This window comes from Apis cerana, linkage group LG3 (genome assembly GCF_029169275.1).
Source record: "Apis cerana isolate GH-2021 linkage group LG3, AcerK_1.0, whole genome shotgun sequence".
NCBI classification, from domain to species: Eukaryota; Metazoa; Arthropoda; class Insecta; order Hymenoptera; family Apidae; genus Apis; species Apis cerana.
Window position 1 is genome coordinate 355,674 of NC_083854.1, and position 19,965 is coordinate 375,638.

Here is a 19,965-nt window from a genome sequence, read left to right on the forward strand (position 1 = left end):
AGATTATGTTTGTTCCAATAGACAGAAGAAAGTGAAAATCGTGAAATGAGTAACGATACTTATCCTAATAAGCCAAGAATGCATCTTTCACTCTTTTTCAAGATACCATAAAATGAAGAAATTCAAAAAGTAATTTTTATTTATTATATTTTTATATATTCTTTAATTATATTAATTTTTTTTAATTGTATTAATAAAACATATTTTTAAAAATGTATTCACGTTTTTTAATGGCAAAACAAGATTTTCAATATTTTACGGAAGCGCGTTCGCGCCATTATAAATAGTCTGGAGTAGTTAGCCTATAGTAAAAATGACTCGAAATTGCTCATAAAATAGATCATAAAAATTATTCAGAGTACAAAGGATTAAAACACAGTCAGGTATTAGAGAATTTAGTTAACCATAAAAAACAATTAGGAATCAATCACCACTAAACTCATCAAAAACTTATAATATAAATAATTATGAATTTGAGAATGAACAATTTGAAAACAATTGATAAACAAGTTCAAATTTTTATACAATATCAAAATCATTTTAGACTTTATAGATTTCACACTATATAAAAGCTTCTCTTTGCAATAAAAATTTGTGTTAGTCTTGTCCAATTAGCGATCTATATATCTTGACTTGATCTTTTCTATAGAATATTGTTTGATAAATATTAAAAATTTATAAAATAGTATATTACCAATATACTATTTTATTATTTTTGAGAAAAATCTATTCTTTAATACTTGATCGAAGATTATTTTCTCGATAAAGTCATAATAACCAAAATGTCTGAAATGTTTAGAATCAAAATAAAATAATCATAATCAAACGTCAAATTTTAAACATTATAACTGATTAAACAATATTATGAAATAAAAAATGCATTGTTTAATAATAAAAAAATTTAATTAAAACATTATATATTTCATTACAAAAATTAAATACGATATATTGTGTTAAAACATTATAAATAAAATTAATCATCACAATTTTTAATACGTAGAGAGTTTTTTTGTTCAATTTTTATCATTTTTCGAATTATAATTTGCTATATTTTTTTAGTAATATATTTTGCAAAATTTTTGCATTAAATATGCTGGTTTTTTTATTTTTTACATTTTATGACATAATTTTCTTCAGATATATGTGCTGTTGCTTTCATTTGCATTTTTATCACATATTGTGAGATACATTACAAATAGTATTTTAAAATATTTTTATTCTTTTTTTATTGTCTATTTATATAATAATAGTACATTTGCAATTAATGTTATTCAACAACAATTTAAAAGTTAATTTTATATATCTTAGTCATATAATTTTATATACTTAGTCATTTTTCTAAACAATATGGAATATATAATCATATAAAAAATCTACAGAATATAATTTTTCCTACGTTTTAATCAATAATTACTATTGATTACATACGTAATTTTTTTTGCATATAACCATTATTTCCGCCGAATATTTTGTAGAAATCATTAAAATATTTTTTTTTTCCATTTAAGAATCATAATATTTTTTTTATTTTACATAACAATCAGTTCGTCTCGTTCTAATTTTTTTGATTTAATTTCTTCAGGTATTCTTTTACCATTAATAATTTTTATTTTTCCATATAATTCCAAATAAGTATTAAAGGCAATTAATTATTTTGTTAAATTGAGACTGATATACTAGTTATCTATGTAAATTGTATGATATCATTATACATGCGTTACATATGATATATTTAATTTTTTTCAAAAAATATTTAAAATTTGTATATTCTAGACTAAAATATAATTAAATATTGTAATTTTTCTATATTTCTTTTTAAAAATTGTTGAAAAATTCTACGTTTTCGAAAATGATATTAAGAAATCATTAATATATACATCTTTAACTAGTTCATAATATTTACGAAAATTTTATTTTAATGCATCCTTTTATTTATCTTACACAGTCTATCATTTTTATTTGCTGTTTGATTATTATTAAAATAGAAATCATAAGAGCAATTTAATAGTTTCTAAATATAACTGTTTTTGGAAATGATTGACAGTTCATGTTATTTTTATATTAATATGAACCAATTTTAGATAACTTCACATCCATATTAGAAAACCAAAAAATCGTTTCATTTTATTTTTATTGGTTGTTATTATATTTATTTAATCAAACGAGTTTCTATTTAATTTATAATTTTATAATTTTCTGCAGTATATGCGTTTGTTTCATCAACGATCATTTGAAAAATCTCTTCCGTAATGAATAAAAAAAAGGTAAAAATCTTGTACTTAATTATTCTCAACCTATACAACGATTTTAGATTTCAAATGGAATTACACTTAGTGCAATTTATATGATATGCGTTATTGTCTATATTATTACTATTTTCATTTTTATTTGTATCGGTTTCATCCTCGGTATCGGAATTAGATTTTATTTGGTGATTTTATATGGTTTATCCTGAATGATATATAGAATATTTCGCTGAAGCATATTCGTCGGATAAAATAATTCGTTTGCATAATCGTTGCACAAATGAATCATTAGAATTGTCACTCGAAAAAATATACATCGTTTGTTTCTTTGAAGAATAATCTATGAACATTATTATAAATGTGCTTCACAAAATAAAATTTAAAAAAAATACATGTAAAGAAATATGTAGAGAAAAAGAAATATATACATATTTTATTATTATAGAAATGAAAAATTTATTAATATCTTTCAATATTTTTTTTCATCTCTCATGTTTGTTGATTTCATTCTTTTCCTCAGTACATAGTGCAAAAGAATGCAAAAATAGAATAGAAGTACATCTTTATGTACTTTTTGGACAAAATCAACATGAGTTTAAAAATACACAAAATTTAACTTTTACACAAAAATATACAAATTTAATAATAATAATAAAAAAAACACAAGACAGAATTCAATTAAAACACAATTAAAGTTCAAATAATATATAAAATAAAAATATAGTTACTTTCTCTGTTAAAATGTAAATTGAATGACTTTGAATATTGCACAAATGTGATGCCTGAACTAATTTTATTATTTATTATTATTTATTATTATTGTTATTATCCAAAGAACCATCTATTGTACAATTGCATAATACATTTACATTGTGAGTTTTGAATGAACAAATTTATTTTAATATTTGTTTGCTAATTGTAATGATTCTAACTGTAAACTATATCGTTATTGATCTATCTGTATTTCTATTCTAATTTAATTAGATTTAATTTAGAAAATTGATTTGATCTTGTCGTGGGCCTTGCTTTTCCTTCTTTCGTGAAAATGCACGCTAAAAGAGGATTAGAAAGACCAATAATTACGTTGAAAGGCGATTTCGAAGAATGCGTTCTTGCAGGATCACGCAACGCGTGAAGGTCAGGATCTTTGCACTCATGGTGATCCATCGCAAAACATGCAAGTGTGACTTATGAAATGATCATCGCTGCTGTATTTCTATTTAAATTGAGAATCTGGAAAACATTAGGGAAATATACTCGCTCATAAATTATTAAATTATTGAAAATAAAATCTAGGTTGTCTAATCGCTTCACAAGGGTTCTTAGGTTTGTCCTTCATAAACTTTTCAATCATCAATTGTCAGAACACGATACAATTAGCAAAGTATAACATAACGCATTCAGTGATAATCACAATTACATTGTATATATTACAGTTCAAATAAAACCAACAAAGCAAAAAAATCATTTATCTGATTTTTTGTATATCAATCTCAATCAAATATAACACAAAGGTATCAACAAATATTATAAATATACAATCATTATCCTACAATTAAGTAAAACAATTAAGTAAAAAACTAAACTATTAAACTATAACTAAAATTAAAATGTTGTTCTGTTATTTTACATATTTTACATAATTTAATAGTGTTTTGTTATTTTTTGAGGATTTTAAATCTAATAAATTTTTTTACATCTTTGAATGAAATATTGATTTTATTATTAAATGATAATAAAATAGCTTTTTTAAGTTTACCGGTTTCCTCGTTACTTATTATACTTTTGATGAAAGTGAATAGTAATAGTAATTGTATAATAATTATATATTCGAATTTCCATATATAGTTCTCATATGTTTTGAGATTATTTCGTTTTAATTTTGTAGATTGTAAATTGTTGTTATTACGTTTAGAAAGTCATTAAAAATAGATATATTTTCTGATTTACTGATTATTGATTAGTTTAAATGCTTTGAAAATTAATTCTATACTAAATATATTTGACATATAATATATATTAATTTGGATTTTTTTAATAATAATTATTGCTATGTCTATTTTGTTTTGATATATCTGTAAACATACAAGGAAAATATATAATAATATCGTTTTTTGAAGTTATTTTCAAATTTAATTCCAATTTTTGTTTTATTTTATTTTGAATTTATTTTTTGCAGTTTATATACATGTATTACGTGAAAATTGATATATAATGTTTTTAACAATTCATGCTAGGAAATATATAATTTTAGATATGTTATATATATTACATATAAAAAATTAATTTGTAATATTAAAATATTATTATTGTTAAGATAATATTTGTGTATTCTTTAGTAAAATAATTTTGAGAATTTATTTTTTGTTTGTATTGATTTATTAATCTATTAGAAAAAATGGTTTTGTACGCAGAATTGTTAGGCGTTGAAGTTATGAAAATTGCATATCTTAAGCTAAATAATATTTTTCTAGAAATATTTCATCGGTTGTATATAATAAATTACTAATTGAATTAATTTAAAAAGCATTGTAATTCTTAAGGAGAATTTTGAATTTTCCTAATTCTAACTATTTAATAAGTTTTATAAAGAATGTACCATTCAATCATAGTAATCTTATTAATGCTTTTACGTTAATACTAATCACATGCTATCAAATGACAAGATTTAAAATTTAATTTAAAATTATACATTCATTATTATTTTTTGTCTTTATTTAATTATATATAATATTTAACTATATATAAATTCTTATATTATCTGATTTTCCAGTTTTTATTTTACTTTTTACTTTTTTTTTATCGAAAAATCTTTTAATTTGTTTACCATGACAAATATATTTTTTTTTATAATGTTTATTGTTTAAAATCTTAGCTCTAAATTCAACTAAGATCTAAACTAAGATCTATCTACATAATGTATTTCTGAATACATTATGTGTTTAGTTTTGTCGCAGATAGTTTAAACATAATTTAAAATCCGTAACTGCTAAGACATAAACATACATAAACGATATTTTATCGAAGATTCTTAAAAAATATCTTCAATATTTAAATATAATCAATACTTTATAATAAAGAAATGCACATAGATATAACGAATCATATTAAGACAGATTAAAATCAATCAAATATTAAAAAGAGTGAATAAATTATAATATTCAATATATTGATATATATGGAAACTAAACACATACATATTCAGAAATATGTTGTAGGTATTTAGATCTAAATAAAAAGATATATTTGTCATATCACACATACACGCGCACATATATTATTATATAAATATTATATAATTGTTTTATTCTATTTCTTTTTATTAATTTTGTCTCTAAATATGTTAACATGTTTAGTGAAGAAGTTATTGGAAAAGATAAAAATTAGTAAAAATATTAATAAAGAGCAAAATTCTGAATTTGAAGATGAGTATGAAATTCAAAATAAGAATTATTTATTTGACACTTAATATTTCAAATATTGATGGAGAAAAAACATTTTAATATTTATAAAGAACAAAAATGCTAAATATTTTTATTAGATTTCAAAAACAAGAATGAAAATGAACAAAACACTAAAATGATGATACATACCAAATAAATCTGAAAAATTTGGCATCAAGCTTTGGCTTGGATATGAAAATAAATACATCATAAATAAATTTCTATATTTGGAAAAAAACAAACAAGATGGTCGATATTGCTCAGTGAATTTGTTATTTTGAAATTTGTTATTTCGAATCATTTATTGCATAAGAAATATTACGACAAAGAATTTTTTCGAGTGCATCATTAATGATAAAACTTCTAAAAAAAAAATGACATTATTATTCATAATATATATAAAAAATAACAAAGAATTAAAAAAATTTGCAAAAACAAAAAAATATATGATATGTTTTTTGGTAATTTAATAATTACAAATTAAATGATTGTATTCTGATAATTTACAAGACCACATTTAAGGAAAAAAATTATAATAAACTTGAAACATAAATATATAAAAATTAAAAATAATATAAATACTTGAAATAATAATATAAATTCATTGATATAAATAATTAAATGGAAAATCAAAATCTTATAAATAGCCTATCCAAATTTTCTTTAATATTTTTATTTTGATCAGTATCAATACGTGAATTCTTTATAAGGAAATAATTAAACAAAATATATCAAGATTTTTTATTTCAAACAGAAAAATTTATCACACTATCAAAGATTCCAAGAAAAAAAAACATACAAAGAATATTAAAAATATATTCCTAATATCCCTAAATCCCTAAAATATTTCATATTTATAAAAAATACCAAAAAAGATTTTGCAAAGATAATAAAACAACTAAATCTTATATGATTTGTAAGAAATATGTTTACGGAAAATACGTAAAGAAAGAACTCTTACAAAATCATTTACAAAAAATACATTAACAAAACATTTTTAACCAATTTTTAAATAAAATAAATTATATCTATTATTTCCTGTTTATGTTAAATATAAAAATGAAAATATATAATTATTTTATTACTATTATTAAAAAAATTATTATTAATTTATTATTTATTATTTATTTAAAAATTATATATTGTGCGATATTTCTTATAATAAATTAATAATCACCTGCATCTTTTTTTTAAAAACACAATATTTTGCAACCAGTCAAAGTTTTTCTTTTTCTAGTGATTTTCTTTTCCTTCTAAATATAATACTCTTAATTTTTATAAGAAAAAATTTGAATATCATTTTTTGCTTCAGATAGTAGGTTATCTATAATATCTTAGAAAAATTGTTTTATCATATTCCTGTTCTTATCTTTATATATTATGATGAAATTATTAAAGTTTATTATTAGAAAGTTAGTTATAGTTTCGTATATAAAAATGTGAAATATTTTTGATGGATTCTAGATATCAAAACGATAAAAACAGTTATACATTTATGTCTGATAAAGCTTAATTAACGAGTTATAAGCATTTTAAATATAATAAAAAATAAGCAAGTTTGAATTAAATAAAATAACATGATAAAAGAAAGGAGAATACTGGAGCTGGATATACGGCAATATTGCAATATCGTTTGCATAATGGAGCCTTTTAATGAAAGTAAATACATTAATATTTTTTTATATACAAATAAATATTTCAAATGAATTTCAATGAAATATTATGTAACTCCTTATTTAACAAAACTTTGTCTCAAATAAATTATTAATATACAGAATATTAACATGTACATCACTTTATTTATGGTATTTTATAAATCATTTTATGGTATAAACATTTTATTTAAATTTATAATTGAATCATTGAGTTCAACTGCCTACTTACCGAAATTCATAGGAGTAAATCAAACATTCCTATAAGATTTCATTATAAATAATAAAGCTTAAATATATTTTTCTTCACATAAACTTACTTATCTTCATACGTATAAGAAAATCACTAATAATATTTGATTCAATGTTTTTTATCCCGATATGAAATTAATAAACAAAAAAAAATAGTCAAAATCTAATATCTATATTTTTAACATTTCATACTAATACCGCATTTTACATTTACTAAAAAATCATATAAGCATTGTACTTTTGTTTTTCATATTATTGCATATTAGCGATATTTTTTTTATTTATTATTCACATTAATTTATTTTAATAAAATTTCAATTATTATTTATTATCGTACAACTTTTATATGAAAATTATTTAATTAAAATTTTATTTTAAACGAGTATTTAAATATGTATTATTTCATCAAATTTAAATTGAATTTGATTCCGTACAATTTTCAGCGTAATAATGTATTTACTGAAATAGTATTGTTAACAATTAAATATTGATCGCAAATGTTAGAAAAAGAGAAAGACTAGATAGAAAGAAGAAATAAGATAATAATATCTGAAAGAAAAATCAACAATCTTTCCTGTTGGTAAAATAATATTTCTTTGTTTTGATCTTGATTCTTACTTTGTCTTGGTTTGATTCATTTTCATATTCGGTTCGTATATTAGAAATAAAAATATAAAAAAAGAAATTAGCGAATTTGTAATATTTATTCGAGACATGCATAAAAAAAGTAATTGCAATATGTATGCATTTTTTATGATATATATGATAGATCGACTATTATTTCTCTCTACATAAGAATAAAAAATATTGAATGTAAGTAAAATAAAAATAAAGATTTGTCAATGATTTGATTAACTCATGTTTAATAATCTGAAATTTAAATTAATTTAAGTATTTGAATAATATTTTCTTGTAGATGTAAAAATAATTGAAAACGCAATTGTGCATATATGCAAAATATAATCAATCTTTCTAATTCGAAATCTTATAGGAATATATATTGTGAATATATTTTGATTTGTTTTTATAGATTTTATTACCAAATATGGCAGGATTTTAATTTGCATAATTAAAAGTGATAATTTTTTTTAACGATATAAGATATATTATATATTAATTATTATATTAATATAATTATTATATTAATTATATTATATAAAAATTTAGAAATTTAGACGCTTTGTTATGTAGTTATGTAGTTATGTAAGTAACATTGCAATACTTAAACTAAGTGTTCTCATTTCTTCTATCTTATTCTATCTAACTACAAACTTAAAATATTTGTAACTCATTAATTAATTTGTAATTCATCAATATGTGTATATATGTATATGTTATATATAGATTTTGCTATATTTGTAATAATTATTAATAGCTATTAAAAATAAATATTTATTACAAATTCTATTATAGCAAATTTGAAAAGGGTTCTTTTTGCTCTAATCTAAGTTTTCCCTTTTTATATATATTTTTTTTTTATATAAGAAATTTTTCATGAAATAGAACGTATTCCCATTGATGACAATTTTAAATATCGTATATCGTATATCAACATATTATGTTGTGAACTTTTTCATGCTAGAGTTTATCTTAATTATGAATGCATCTCATATATCGACTTATAAATTAATCAAGTAATCTATAACGAAGTAATATATTTTGAATCCACTTTAGAGTTTTAACAAAATTTTTTCTTTTTCTAAGAATGATCGAAGTCATAATTTATTTTGTGTAATTATGTTTTTGTTTTTTATAAAAATTAACGCTATTGGCTTACAGATTTCAAATTTAGTTTCTTTTTTTAATCGATTTTCAAATTTAGTTATAAATCTTTATATATAAGAGAATATTTTGTATAGTCATACAATTAATTTTAATTAAAGTTTTAATTACGCTAAAATTTGTTAAAAAATATATTTGGAATATTCTCTGGAAAATTATTTTTTAATTTGGTTCAATATAAATTAGGAATTTGTTTAAAGATAGAAAAATATTATTCAGATTGATTTAATCAAATTCCAAGAAGTCATAATTTTCAATTTTGTATTTATATTTTAAAAAATCCAAATCAAAATTAATTGAATTTTTTTTGTTTTAACTAGTAAAATAATTAAAATTAAAATCTTCCTTGAAATTTGTTTTAGTTTATTTCATATTATTATTATTGTGTTTATATCATAAATAAAATAAAGTCAATCCATGATTGCTTTTTGTTGAATTTCAATATTTCTTTTAATTTCTTGAACTCTATTGAATTTTTAAATGCTTTTTATAATTCTTAAAAAAATTTTTTTTATAGGCTTCTTGATATTCATTATTTCATTATAGAATCAGTATAGAATTATATAGAATCGGTTTTCTACACACTTTTAATTTAAATTTCAGGTTTTCTATTATATTCGATGCTATGTTAACTAGATTATAATCTTTTAACAGTTTTTTTAGTTTTTTTTTTTTAAATCTATTCTAATTAAACGATGTTACAAAATATAACTATTAGAATAATTAATTAAAATTTAAATAATATTTTGAATTTTAATAATTTTTAAGTTTTAATTATTTGGCAAATAAATGTTATAAATATATATTTTCTTTTTAGGCATGAAGATAGCTACTACTATTTCAAACTTTGATTTAAGTATAATTTCTAATGTTGTTTCTAATAAAGCTAATAATTTTTCTTGCAAATAGTAGTGTCTGTTATTTTAATAAATTTTATATTTGTTTTCTGTTTAAGTTAGTTATATTTTAAATATTTTAAAGACATAATTTCTGAAATTTTATTTACCAGCATTTATGCAATCATATTTTATTATTATAACTCCATACATTATCTCATATTTTCAGAATCACTATTTTAGATTAAACATCTATTCTCATTTGATGTTTAATCAAATCCGCATAATTTATTTGCACTTAATCTACTAGTTGATGATAATTAATAAAAATAATATAGATAATTTTTTAGATAATTTTATAGATAATTTGTATTTAAAAACATATACTTCCAATTGAAATTTAAAAAAATAGAAAAAAATAATCATAGTCTTAGCATTTAAAATAATATAAAATATTGGAAATGCAATAACTGTTCTAATATAATCAATATGAAAATATACAGTCCAAACTAAAATAATAATAATATTCATAAATATTTAAAATATTAATGAGTTATTAAAATATATATTAAAAATATATATTAATATATATTAAAATATATTAAAAATTATAATAACAATAATATTTTTCTTTCTCTATATAATAATATACTTATGTTATTGAATGCCTATTACATAAATAAAATCTATTGAAATCCAACATTTTTTGATTACCTAAAACGTGAAAAAAATAATCATTATGATCAAATCATTTCTAGCCACTGTCAACTATCACAGCCAGTTAAAGAAAATTATGTACTTGAACAAATAGTTAGTAATTTCGAATATATTTCATTTCTCAATGATTTTTATATCATACAAGCATAGTTTCTTCATATATCACCGATAATATATAGATATAATATAGATTATATAGACACATAGTATAGACATTTTTTTTCATATATAGACTTCAATATAACCAATATTCGCTATTATCGTTATCTGCATGACAAAACAATAGTACACTATATACACTATATACACATCCTATATATATACATCCACATAAAGAAACGTGAAAAACGTGCATTACGACACATCACTGTGAAATTTTGTAAATAATTTGAAAAATAAAGTCAATCATCTATTGTATTGTATGAGGGGAAAAAATTGTTAGAAATGAAATTTTTTTAAAATATATTTTAAACTTATTAAGACCAGTACAAGAGAGCTAGTTGGTTAATTGATTTAAATAAGTATTAATATTAATATTTATAAAATTTAATATTAATAATCAAATCTAATATTAATAATCAAATAGATAATATTTTTTAACCGAATTATCAATTTTATTTGAAACATTTTAAGTATTATTATATTATATCATTTGGCTAATTGACAATGCAATAATTGATAATCATAGTGAACTAATTGTATTAATAAAGTTTGTGAAGGCAACATTCAATATGTTACATCTATACATATAGATAAAATTTGTATTGTTCCGAAATTTTTTTATTAATATTTTGAAATCTAATAAACTGTTTCTTCATTTTCTTTAATTGTGAAGTTTTTTAAAAGAATATTCAAATTTTAAATTTAAAAAATTTATTCCTATAAATTTCAGTAAAAGTATGTTTTTCGGAAATATAGCCAATATCACGAACAATTACACATTCAAACAAGCAATACTTGGTGATCTGCTTCATGATACAAAGAAAATTTTATATGCATAATGAATAATTTAAATAATTTCAACATGAAAAAGAACATTTTTCTTATGTAACTTTTTAACTATTTTACTATTTTAATTCATGAAATTGTTTTACGGCCTTTTTAGAATTTATTTTTGTATTCTTTATCAATTTGATTTTTTTAGTTGTGTTTGATTTAGATATTAATAATAATCGATATTAATAAAAATAACTGATAAAGAGTTTATTATTAAGTGTATTAAATAATTTTGAATTTCAGATATCATCATTTAACTAATTAAAACATTTAATACTAATTAAAACATTTAAATACTAATAATAAAAGAAAAATATTTAAATATTTCAGCAAAATAAGTGGCAAGTGCATTTTTCTTAAACTTCTAATCCAATAGCCTTGCAAATTCCAAATAAATAGAATTTTCTTTTGTGGTTTTATAATTAATTTGGTTGCATTTTAAAGAAAATGGCTTTTATTAGTGTTATATTGTTTAAATATTTGTTAAAGAATTCATTTTTATATACTGAGTAATCTGTTGATTGCCTTAATTATTTTATTCAGCGATTTCTTATTATCAAGAGATTTAGAGCTTTGCCATGCTTTTTTTAATTTTTCCTTTTTTTTAATTTGCTTCATAATAAAATCTGAATATTTGTTTTGAATAAAATAAATTATTGTAGAAATTAATTGCTTCAACAATATGCTGTCTTAGATTTTACTACTTTTTCAATTTAGATTTTATTACTTTGTCTGTTATATTTTGTGTTTAATTAATGAAAAGTGAGTTATAATACAATTTAATTTATTAAATTTTCACAAAAAAACTATTCAATTTATATATTTACTGTAAATCTATTGTATTACCATTATAATTGAATGATCAAACAAAAAATCAATAAGGTAAGCTTGAATAACAAGACAAGATACTTTTAATGAAAAGATACTTTATTTAGATTGATCAATTGATCAAATAAATTGATTCACCAATGCTTATGTGTTTTAATTTATTTATTCACATATTTTTTTAGGAATATTCTATTTTTTGGATTTGTGATTTTTAATCCTTAACAATAATTTTTCGCATTGAATTCATTATTTATTAGAAATTTATTAATTATATTTATAAAGAAAACATCAAAATCTTGTTTAAATTATATATCACTACTGATATTAGAATATCAATAGAACTATTGCATTTATTAATTGTAAGTAATCATGCTTATAAATTGAGAATACATAACATTTTATATTGATCTTGATTATTTTGATTATATGATATTTATTTTCATGTATTTTATTACTAGGATATTACATTGTCATATTTTCTAATCTTTGATTAATTGTTTTTAGTGAAATGTATAATTACAAATTTTTTAACTCATAAAAATTTCTTGTTTATGCTTATATTGCATAATCATAATTATAATCATAATTGTAAATTGTTAAATATAAAAGATAAAACTATAAATAATATATATTTTGATTATTTATAAAAAATGGACTTCTTATTTTTATTAAAAAAATAATTTTTTTCATTTTTGTGCATATAATAATAAAGGCTATAATTAATAATAATAGTAATTTATCTTTTCAATTTTTTTTAACTGAAAATTTTATATAAATTATTAAATATTATAAAGTATTCTGTAATATACATACAAAGTAGTATTTAATATTTTAGATTACTTATAATTTTCAAAAATAAGTACATATAATAATAACAATAATACTATTTTATATATTTTATTTAATATATATTAATGTTTGTAATTCATTTAATAACTTTTTATAAATTATCATTATTATTTATATTATTCTCAATTTTTAATTTATGTTTAATTTATATTTTAATTTCTTTCACTTAATTTTATATAATTTTGTTTTTTTTATTTTTATTAATTTATATGTTATAATAATACAATTGATAAAAAGCTAATGATAAGTTAATGATAATGAAAAGTTTAAATTTTTTTATTTTAATATTTCAATATAAATATTTTAAATATAAATAGAACTCAATCTATTCAAAACTTATATATTATATTTATATATTTATATATTATATAAATATATTTATATATTTATTTTATCATTTTTAATATTTGTATTATATTCTATTTATTATAATTATTTATATATGATTATTAAAAAAATTATATATATTTAAATTAATTTTTCTAGAAAAATATTTTGTTTTTCAATTTATCATAAAAAATATAATAATAGAACTTACAATCAAGTTTCTGATATAAAAAAACAATATTATTTATCAAGTTTTACATCATGGATTATATCTAAAGTAGATTGTATTCTAACATATTTGAACAAATTATTCATCATTATGTTTTCAAAAGACTTATAACTGTGGCGCTGTGATTCGTATGAAATTCTTGTTGAATGTATAAGTTCGTTTATTTAATAGGAACTATTTGTTTAAAGTTATTTTTATCGAAGTTTTTAAGATTGTTCAAGTAATCATTTTTTGTTTCTGAACTGTGAAGGTAACAAGTTAATTTATATATTAAATGATTTGATACGAAAAATAAAATGAAAATGCTTATGAAAGTGTCGCAAAGTTCCTTGACAGTTGCTTTCACGAAAAGGTAACTATCTCTATAGTAAAAAAAAGCTCTGCAATGATATAAATGTTTTTCACTTAACCTTGTAAAACGGCAATAATACGTTTGTTCAATGATTATTTTTCCATAAATTAATTTTTGTATTAAACGTAAATGATGATATTTTTTACAGTGCAATACAAAAAAAGACGTTTCCTTTTCTCAAAAAATGTGATTTTTCCTCTCAAAAGGTATCTAATAATAAAATAACAAGAAAATCAATTGTTACACCATTCCCTCCGTTAACCGAACCGATTCCTAATTTACCTAAAGCTATTTATGCTACTGCTAAAGAAGAACATCAGGGTACTAAAGTAACAGTTTTGTCGAATGGATTAAAAGTTGCTTCTGAAAATCGATTTGGTCAATTTTGTACAATAGGTGGTAAGTTCTAAGAATTATTCTTATAAATATTTTTATTTATTTTGTTATACTCTTTATTTATTCATATGTTTTATATTTATTAAATAATATTTTGCAGTATTGCTTGATTCTGGTCCTCGATATGAAATTGCATATCCTAGTGGTATTTCACATTTTTTGGAAAAATTAGCATTTAGTGTAAGATTTTTATAATATATTAAAGAATTAGTATTTAAAGCATAAAAAAATCAGTAATTTATTTTTATAGTCTACCAAAACATATAAAAATAAAGATCAGATAATGCTTGCATTAGAAAAACATGGAGGTATATGTGATTGTCAAGCATCCAGGGATACATTTGTTTATGCAGCATCAGCAGAACGTCATGGATTGGATACTGTCGTACAAATTTTAGGAGATATTGTTTTAAGACCTCAAATTACAGAGGAAGAGGTAAAAAATTTATTATATATTATAGTAAAATATAATTTATTTTATAATATATAGTATAAGATAAATATATGTACATTTTATATTTATTTTATAAACAAGATTTATTAGAAATAATATGAGCTATTTTCATAAATTTATTATTATATATAATAATAAATTTTTACATTTTATAATAGAATTTATATTAGAATTAAATCTAAAAATTTTTGGTTTTCAGTTTTGATAGAATTAAGTATTTTTCTATTAATCCTTACTGCGAGATAAATAGAGATTTATATTCAGACATTTTTGAAAAGATCAAGTTTTTCAGTTTATATATTTGCAATAACATTGTATTCAAACAAATTATTTTAATTTTTAATTTTTTTTATTTTAATTTTAATTTAAAATAAATTTTCTTAAATTTTCTTAAAGATTTTTAATTTACTGAAAAACTCAGATTTTTGAATGATTAATGATTTTTTCTAGAATTAAAATATTTTTTTCATAATAAAAAATTTTTGAGAATCTATAGAAATTTCCCAAATTTTATTTAAAAACTATTATAATTTTTTAAATAATGTAATATAGTAATTACTAAATTTAGATAGCTTTATTGAAAATAAATATTTTATATCTCAACAATTTTTTCACAATTATATAATTAAAAAGATATAAAGAAAAATATATTTTATAAAACATTTTTTATAAAGAATATGGAAAATGTAAAAAAAATTACATAAATTTATAGTTTTCAAAGGATTTACAATTTATTATACTATATTCTTATAATTATTATATTATAATGTTTTAATGTTTTAATTTAATTTAATATAATTTTAATTTTAAATATATATTGATTCTTTTTTTTATATTATTTGTAATAATATTATAAATTATTATTATTTATAAATTGAAAGAATTGCATGTTTACAAGCTTATTGTAAATATGATATTAATAATTGATTATTATTGTATATATACAAAAGAATTTATGTTTGTATTTATTTTATATTAATTACAAAAAATTATTTATGAAATTATATATATCTTTTTTTATTATATCTTTTCATTTTTTTCATTTTCTATAAAATAAGAAAAAATATTTTAAATATTTAAAATATTTAGTTTTATAAAATTATTCAAATTTATATTGATTTTTGTTATGCTATTAAAAAAAATTTTTTAATTAGAATTAGTCATCTTTTTAATACAATAAAAAAATGCAAAATAATATTTGTATTTTATAATTTTTATTCATATTTTTTATTTTATTTAAGATTTTATTAAACTATTGAATTTTTCAAAATATAATTTATATATAAATTTTGATATAATTTATATATAATTTTATAATTTTATATTGTATATTCTTATTAGTATACTTATTATAAAAATTTATTGTATGCAAATATGTAATGTAAAAATTTAGGCAACTTATATAAATTTTTAGATAAATGCAGCAAGACAGATGATACACTTTGAATTAGAATCTCTACTTACCAGACCAGAACAAGAGCCAATACTTATGGATATGATTCATGCAGTATGTAAATATATATATATATATATATATATATATATATACATAAATATTTCAGCAAAATTTTAAAAATATATATCTTTTACTATACATAGGCTGCATATAGAAGCAATACTCTTGGATTTCCAAAAATTTGTCCAAAAGAAAATATTGATCTTATAGATAGAAAAATATTATTTGATTATTTAAAACGCCATTATTTACCACATAGAATGGTAGTAGCTGGAGTAGGTATAGAACATGAGGATCTTGTTTCAGCAGTTCAAAAGTAATTATATAAATAAAACTGTTAAGTATATTATTATATATAATTAACAAAATATTATTAAATTGATTTAATTTTAAGCTTAGAAATTATAATTTCTATATTTTATATAATTTAAATTACAATATTTCATTTTTAAATATTTTTTGAATTTTATAATAATTATTATAGATATTTCGTCAATGAAAAATCAGTTTGGGAAGAAGAAAGAATAGAAGAAAATTTAATATCTGTAAGAAAATCTTTAAATAGAGTTGACGCTTCAATTGCTCAATATACAGGAGGTTACATACTAGTAATTATTGTTTTAAATTAAACAAATATAATATAAATAATAACATTTATATGATAATATTATTATTGTATAACAATTTTAAATTTTATATTTGTATAGGAAGAATGTAATGTACCTGTATATGCAGGGCCTAGTGGTTTACCAGAATTATCACATGTAGTAATAGGTTTAGAAGGTTGTTCTCATCAAGATTCAGATTTTGTAGCAATGTGTGTTTTAAATATGATGATGGGTGGTGGTAATAGCTTCAGTGCTGGAGGTCCAGGAAAGGGAATGTATACTCGGTTATACACAAATGTACTTAACCGGTAAAGCTTAAAATGCTATTTAAAAATTGGATGAGAAATAAATATTATTGTAAAATTATTGTTTTACAGATATCACTGGTTATATAGTGCAACTGCATATAATCATGCATATGCTGATTCAGGTCTTTTTTATATTCATGCATCTTGTATACCATCTCATGTCAGAGATATGGTAGAAGTAATTGTGCACGAAATGGTTACTATGACAAATAATATTGTAGACAGCGAATTAGCGGTATAGTTATATTTATTAAGTTTTATTTATATAAGTATAATAACTATATTTTTCTATTTTCTTTTAATTTTATATAATATTTTAATGATAGAGAGCAAAGAAGCAACTACAATCTATGTTACTTATGAATTTAGAACAAAGACCTATTGTATTTGAAGATATTGGAAGACAGGTTTTAGCCACTGGTTCTAGAAAACGGCCAGAATACTTTATACAAGCAATTGGTACGTTTTATATTACATTAAAATTCACGAATATTGAATAGTTTTAAACAATTAAAAAATAATCTTTCATGCATATACGTAACAAAAAGCATGAACTATATCAAACCAGTATATACATATTTATATTATTACATATATTTTAATAAAATTCATTTATTTATTAGTAATAACGTAGTATTGATATATCACTGCATTGTTTTGAGAGGATGTTTTGATAGCAACATAAATATTTTGTCATTATCATATTAAAATAATATGATAATTTCTTGTATAGATAACAAAGTATCTATTCATTTAATTACTTAAATGTACTAATATACATATGTAAATATCTATAATTACTTATATAATTAATATATTGCATATGTATAAATAATTGAAATTTAGTATGCTAATTATAACGTTTAATTAATATGCAATAATTTGAGGCTATGAATATGTTAGTCTAGTATTGTTCATGCATTTGATTATAATGATTTTTGTATTGATTAATTTACTATCTTTTTTTTTTTAATTCATCTTAATTCATTATTTCAAAGTTGAATGCTAATAATTTTATACATTTTTCTAACAATTTGATTATTTATATTATATTAAACCACATATATCATAAGGAAAAATTAAAAAATAATTTCTTTTTCATGGAACACTTTCTGTCAAAAAATCTATTCAGCCAATATTCGTGAATTTTAATACAAAGTGATTCTCTTTTTAAAAGTTTAGTATTTCAATCATAAATATTTTCGTTTTTATATATTTCGTTATTACATATCTCAATTTTTACTTTTTGTGTAAATAAAAAGTTATTAGATAACAGACATCAATCTCATATATATACTAATATGATTATTAGTTATTGTTCTTGGTATAGCAAAAGAATCACTTTGTGTACTTTATAAATGTTATTTATATATTATTTTTTAATGACTTGACATCAAAGTACAATCATATTGATTTTTCAATTTTGGCTGAATCTTTTGCCTTATTTTATTATAATTATAATTTAAAAATTTAGTTTAAAAAATATTAAAATTATTTTCAATATATAATAATTTGACGTCACGTCATCATTAATGATGAAAAAATCATTTTATTCGTTCAATATTCATTTGTAGATGAGATATCAAAAGACGATATAAAAAATGTAGCACGTCGATTACTTAAATCACCACCTAGCGTAGCTGCTCGAGGAGAAGTGAGAACTATTCCTTCAATTAGAGATATTCAAGCTGGATTAATTGATGAGCAAGGCAGATTACCTGGTTCCCGTAGTAGATTATCACTCTTTCGTTGATTAAAAAAAGTTATTAATGTAGAAAATATTTTTTTGGCAAAATTATTTGCCATATATAAATTGTTGATTTATCTCGAAATTAAGATTTTATATTCTGAATATCACATGTGATTATAAAAGTGTTCTTTAATTTATTTACAATCTATATTTCAATATATTTATTTTAACCTTCTTTCGTATGTGTTTAATAGACGATTTTTAAATATTTTTTTTTTTCATTAAATTTATTATGTATATATTGATATAAATACGTTATGTAAAAATACATGTAATAATATGTATATGTATATGTACATAACGTATAAATACAAATATAAGCAACGAATATTCTTAATCATTACATATTAAATGAAATATTTATCAGATAATCTAATAATCTAATCTAATAAAAATATTTTATGCTAAATCAATCATTTTTTTATGCAATTTTTGGAATTTTATTGAAATTTAAATGCTATAATTCATGCATAAAAGAAAAAAA

At 19.5% G+C, this 19,965-nt stretch overlaps 1 protein-coding gene and 1 long non-coding RNA gene across 2 annotated transcripts; one reads left to right on the forward strand and one right to left on the reverse strand.

Moving 5' to 3' along the window:
- Positions 1–10,395: 10,395 nt before the first annotated feature.
- LOC133665866 (uncharacterized) lies at positions 10,396–11,135 on the reverse strand. The gene is made up of 2 exons (XR_009829298.1): positions 11,011–11,135; positions 10,396–10,925 (listed from the first exon to the last, which is right to left on the reverse strand). It is a non-coding gene; the product is annotated as an uncharacterized LOC133665866 (long non-coding RNA).
- On the forward strand, positions 10,875–19,656 carry LOC108004074 (mitochondrial-processing peptidase subunit alpha-like). Its single transcript, XM_062073244.1, has 11 exons — positions 10,875–14,509; positions 14,658–14,908; positions 15,006–15,085; positions 15,156–15,341; positions 16,774–16,866; positions 16,959–17,131; positions 17,300–17,423; positions 17,523–17,731; positions 17,801–17,966; positions 18,058–18,190; positions 19,306–19,656. Exons 1-11 carry the CDS (start codon positions 14,454–14,456, stop codon positions 19,482–19,484), a joined length of 1,650 nt encoding a protein of 549 aa, XP_061929228.1. The 5' UTR covers positions 10,875–14,453; the 3' UTR covers positions 19,485–19,656.
- The last annotated feature ends 309 nt before the right edge of the window (positions 19,657–19,965 follow it).